At 37.3% G+C, this 6,000-nt stretch overlaps 1 protein-coding gene across 2 annotated transcripts in view; it reads right to left on the bottom strand.

The window, feature by feature from the left end:
• Positions 1-492: 492 nt before the first annotated feature.
• The window catches only part of SLC30A6 (solute carrier family 30 member 6), a 54,928-nt gene continuing 49,420 nt past the window's right edge, over positions 493-6,000 (bottom strand). For both annotated transcript variants that reach the window (XM_053588042.1, XM_053588043.1), the window contains exon 14: positions 493-1,626. In XM_053588042.1, the coding sequence (XP_053444017.1) occupies positions 1,126-1,626 (501 nt within the window). In that variant the 3' untranslated portion in view covers positions 493-1,125. The remainder of the gene's footprint in view (positions 1,627-6,000) is intronic.

Below are 6,000 nucleotides of genomic sequence, written 5' to 3'. Positions count from 1 at the left end.
TATGCTGTTTGGGAGTAATACTAGCCATGTTGGAAATACTTGAAAATCTGCATTTAGTAAACAAAGGATAAAATCATCAAAAAGTAAAATAATCTACATGATCCTCACACTTTATCAGTTGGCAAATCACCATTTTTGACAAAGCAAAACAAAAAAAGTTAGAAACTTCCCACTGTAGACCTAATTAACACTGTATTCTATAACCAATGTTATGGTCTGGTAAAATTATATATAGCCAAATTCTTTGTGCAACTTTGAAAAGACATCAAATTCCATATCATGTATGGAATTCCATACATTTTGGTAATATAGTTGATATATTTTGTTAATAAAATGAGAAATTAAAAACGTCAACCACTGAAGAAGTGACATAAAAGGTACATTCCATCATTATGTTGTTAAATATGACACAGTAAATTGGGATTCTTTCATTGCACATCACCAAAGGTTGGGTATTCACTTAGTTAAAATGAAACACCGAGAGCCATGGACTATTTACAAATGTATTGAAATTTTTAAATGAGAAAAACTTCCAACAAAAATCCCGATAATTAAAAAATTTAAATTGTGCTAGATAGAATGTGTTCCAAAATTCCTAATAAAAACTTTTGCTTTTAATTTGCAAGATATAATTTCAGGAAAACCTCAAAGAAAAAATGTAGCAATTAAGTTTGGAAAAGCTATAAAAAAGAGACTTAATTTTTGAATGGACATTTTTTTACTTTCCTAAAATGTTTATTACCCAAGAGCATGTTTATAAATTTGACTGAAAAAAAAAATTATAGTCTTAGTCACATGACAGATCCACTCTATCAAATGGCTCTGTTATAAAGGTACGGTCACATCACACTGAAGTCAACTACAAAATCAAAGACAGCAAAATCCAAATTCAGAGAAACACATTTTCTAAAAAAAGCCTATTTAAAGCCTACAACATTTACAGGAATCTCATGACCACAAATATATTTTACAAAAATATAGTTTCATAGGTTTCATGAAATGTGAACAAGCCTACAATTCGCTAACATTTATAGTAAATGATTGAACAGTCAATGCAAAGTAGGACTGCTAAATAAAGTGGAAGCCAAGGAGTCAATATTCCTCACAGAAATAAGTTAGCGTCCATCATGGTCTTGATTGTCCAATTCTGCTGTTAGTTCCATATCTACTTGGTATATTTGTAAAACCAGTTCTGAATCCTTGGCTTGCTCCAATTCCTGGAACTCCAAGTACTTGATTAAGCATGTTGCTATAAGGTGTGTGTCCATGATTTAGACCCAAACCATAAGGCCTTGTCTGTGCATTTAGAAGAGTAACTGGGTTCACATTTTTTCCAGGGGTGTTGAAAGAAAATTCTGGAGGTGGACTACTCGGTTTAGTTGGAGTTGATGTAACAGGGTTCAAATCCTCAGTACCCTTTAAAAGAGGCATTGGGATTATGTGATGATCTGAAAAGTTTAGGACATTGGCTGCGACAGGCCCAGACAGTAAGGCAGGTCTAATCCAATCATCCTTGAAAATCTGAACAGTCAGAGTAGACACTAGTGTGTACAGCCTGTTGGTCACATGTGCAAGGACCATTTGTTCATTGGCATCTCGTCGAATTCTTACATGCACTGATCCAGCCTAAAAGGGGAAAAATACAAAAGAATTACACTAATAAAAATTCCATTGAAAGTAAACATTTTATTTACGATGTTGTTAGTAGCTGGAATTTTCTTTAAAACAAGAGAAAGTTAAATGTCTTGTCAGTTTTCCTGATGATTATCAATATAATGAAATAATCTTTGACCCTTTATGTTTATTTATTTATTTATTTTTTGAGAGAGAGTCTCATTATGTCGCCCTCGGTAGAGTACTATGGCATCACAGCTCACAACAACCTCAAACTCCTGAGCTTAAGCGATTTTCTTGCCTCATCCTTCCAAGCAGCTGGGACTACAGGTGCCCGCATAATGCTCAGCTATTTTTTGTTGCGATTGTCTTTGTTGTTTAGCTGGCCCAGGCTGGGTTCGAATCTGCCAGCCTCAGTATATGTGGCTGATGCCATAACCATTGTGTTACTGGCACAGAGCCATCTGTGACTCTTTAAAACATAAAAGAAGAAGAGAAATCCATGTAGGAGGAAGACAGACAAATCATAATGCAAGGCAGAATATAAATGAAGTATATGAACAATACAATGGAAGGGCAGAAAAAATAGGTATTGATTCCAATTGAAGAAGACTGCAAAAGAAGATAGCATTTGATCTAGGATTAATGATTAAATAGAATTTCAAAAAGCACAAACAGATATTTTACACTGAGGGAACAGCAGTTAAAATGTATGGCATGTTTGGTAAGAACAAGCAACAATACTAATATGTAAAGAAGTATAATATTTCAGGGGAGAGAAGGAGAGAGAAAGATAAGATAGGGAGGAAGGGAGGGAAGGAAGGAAACAAAGGAGTGAAGGAGGAGGAAGAACAGGTTAAAAACAAAGGTTAGCAGATGGCCTTAAAATGATAAGGAGTTTTGCAACTGAATAGAAGTAAAATAATCAAGAGTTCCAAAAAATTGTAGGACAATTGGTATCAGGCAAGGAATGGATAATTGGTATCAGGCAAGGAATGAGGAAAGCAGAGCTAGGATTTAAAAAAAAAAAAAAAAATGGAATCAAGGTGGGGCCTGTGGCTTAGTGAGTAGGGTGCTGGCCCCATATACTGTGGGTGGCGGGTTTGAACCTGACCCTGGCCAAACTACAACAAAAAATAGCTGGGCATTGGACGGCGCCTGCCCCAGCTAAAAACTGCAAAAAAAAAAAAAAAATACATAATAATAATAATAAAAATAAATAAATAAACAGCTGGGCGTTGTAGCGGGCGCCTGTAGTCCCAGCTACTCAGGAGGCTGAGGCAAGACAATTGCCTGAGCCCAAGAGCTAGAGGTTGCTATGAGCTGTGATGTCACAGTACTCTACCAAGGGTGACAAAGTGAGACTCTGTCTCTTAAAAAAAAAAAAAAAATAGAAAAGGGATCAGAGAGGGATAGATAAATTCACGTATCCCAGAGGGAGAAGTAGGAGGGCTTCATAGCCAACTGTAAGTAGTAGATGAGGGAGATGGGCTCATGAAAGACAATCTCAGACTTGTAAGAGTAGAGAGCATCAGGCATTACAGTGATAATCAGAAGTATGTTTATTATATTGAAAAGGTGTTTACCACAAGTTATGTTTTTAAAGTAAATAAAAGTAGTAGTTATAACAATGATTCTATTTTGGTTAAAACACACACACAGAAATATCACTATCACAAATGATATTACTTATCTCCAGATGACAGAATTAGTAAGGATTTTTAATCTCTCTTTAAGGCTTTAATTATAAATTCTTATTTTTCTAGCAATTGGGTACTATTTGCCTAAAAAATTTAAATAATAATATATAGTAGAGTAAATAAAATTAAATAAAATGCCCAGCAAATACTCCATGTTGATTCCAGATAAACGTGCATTTTCTTTTTCTTTTTCTTTTTTTGAGACAGAGCCTCAAGCTGTCACCCTGGGTAAAGTGCTGTGGCATCACAGCTCACAGCAACTTCCAACTCCTGGGCTCAAGTGATTCTCCTGCCTCTGCCTCCCACGTAGTTGGGACTACAGGCGCCTGCCACAACCCCCAGCTATTTTTTGGTTTGCAGCTTTCGTTATTTGGCGGGCCCGGGCTGGATTCGAACCTGCCAGCTCAGGTGTATGTGGCTGGTGCCTTAGCCACTTGAGCCACAGGCACCAAGCCTTCTTTTTTTTCTTTTTTTGAGACAGAGTCTCACTTTGTCATCCACGGTAGAGTGCAGGCATCACAGCTCACAGCAACCTCCAGCTCTTGGACTTACACGATTGTCTTGCCTCAGCCTCCCGAGTAGCTGGGACTACAGGCGCCCACCACAATGCCTGGCTATTTTTTTTTGGTTGTAGTTTGGCTGGGGCAGGTTCGAACCTGCCACTCTCAGTATATGGGGCTGGTGCCCTACTCACTAAGCCACAGGTGCTGCCCATAAACTTGGATTTTCAAAAAAGAAAAAATTATAAAACATAAACTGCACATAAACTAGCCTAATTGTTTAGTTACAATGTGGCTAAATCTACAACTTGAAATGCTAAATACAGAACAGTAATAAGAGAGTTGTCAACTATGAGATAGAGAAAATAATCTGTATTACTTGAATTGGATGTCTATTGACTATTTTTAGGTGAGACAATCACATCTAGAAATCAAGTCACCTTTGATTACTTCCCTTTATTTGCCACTGCTATCTTATAGTTGGCAGTATACAAAACTATAAAAGATACTGTATCTTAATTAAAGTAAGTTAAAAATTTGCAGAGTATGAACTAAAATACTCTCTGATGATTATGGTGCATGTTTTTATCTATAGATTCTGTAACATCAATTTTTGGCAGTTCAAAAGCTTGTTTTAATTTCCTGAGTCTTATCCAGATACTAATTTTAGGAATTATTCGGTACCATACTAGGTATGGTTTCTAGATGGCCAAGTTCTGAATAGTTGAGATGACTATTCTTTGTGTTTATAAGCTATCCAGATTAACACTTGTCTACTTGTTAATATTGTCAGCACAACTAAAAAATGGTTAAAAATTACACAACTGGAAGTGTGTAGTTCTAAAAGGCAAGGCAATTTGGCAATTTATACTAAAAACCATAAAAAAGGTAAACATCATTGACTCACAAAAACCACTTCTAAAAATGAAGCTTACGGAATAATCATGTTTATATACAAAGACTATCCCATAAAAATGTTTATCCCAACCCTGCTTATATAGGAAAAAATAGAAAACAATCTAAATGTCCATCACGGGACTGATGAAATAAATTATAGCATATTTAAGGCTGGGAACAGTGACTCATGCCTGTAATCCCACCACTCTGAGAGGCGAGGCAGGTGGACTGCCTGAGCTCACAAGTTTGAGACCAGCCTGCACCAGAGCAAGACCTCGTCTCTAAAAAAAATAGCTGGGAGCCGGCTTGGCGCCTGTAGCTCAGTGGCTAGGGCACCAGCCACATACATCAGAGCTGGCGGGTTCGAACCCAGCCCAGGCCTGCCAAACAATGACAACTACAACAAAAAGGAGCCGGATATTGTAGCGGGAGTTTGTAGTCCCAGCTACTTGGGAGGCTGAGGCAAGAGAATCACTTAAACCCAAAAGTTTAAGGTTGCTGTGGGCTCTGAAGCCAAGGCACTCTACCCAGGGCAAAAAAGTGAGATTCTGTCTTAAAAAAAAAAAAAAAAAAGTATGGCATATTTACATAATGTAAAACTCCACAACCATTAAAAATAATGTTGCAATTCTTGGAAGATGGAAGCAGTAGTGGCAGTTTTTGAAATGCCTCCATAAAAACAGAGAAACTAAGATAGTAAAACTGAAAATCTATGGACATCTATAAAAAACTAGGTAACAGAGTACCCCTGTGAAGCTCCAAGTACAAGCTATGAGGTCTGTAAGGTATCAGAAGGAACAAGGAGGGCATCTGACTGATCTAAAACCCCAAAGCAGTTAACTGACACTTACTGGAAATCCAGGACAATTTGAGAAAGGTGGCTGAAATGGGGAGTTTTGCACATTTCTCCACTGGGTAAGTGTATTGGGTTTGCAATAAAGTCTGAAGGGCTGGAGCAATTTGAGCCTGTAAGTTCTCAAAAGTAACCAGGCAAAACTCTTTTCTAAGACAAAGCCACACAGTAAGAAGAAACACCTGGGAAGAGAATCCAACTTGAGCAGCACAGTTGAGATAAAGGATAGAGGTGGAGGAGATACAAATGGGAGAAAGAACACAGAAGAAAGAAAAGAACTTTTATTTTACAAAATCATCAGAAGAGGGAGCTCTAGACTTATGAATTCATATACACTACCCTAAACCACTCCTAATTTTAAAGTTCAGGAAAACTAATTTCAAAAACATTGAGCAGCTGGGTGAGGTGGTTCATGTTTGTAATCCCAGCACTTTGG

The sequence above is a fragment of the Nycticebus coucang genome, chromosome 4, assembly GCF_027406575.1.
Source record: "Nycticebus coucang isolate mNycCou1 chromosome 4, mNycCou1.pri, whole genome shotgun sequence".
Classification (NCBI taxonomy): Eukaryota; Metazoa; Chordata; class Mammalia; order Primates; family Lorisidae; genus Nycticebus; species Nycticebus coucang.
This window is presented reverse-complemented; position numbering and strand designations above follow the sequence as displayed.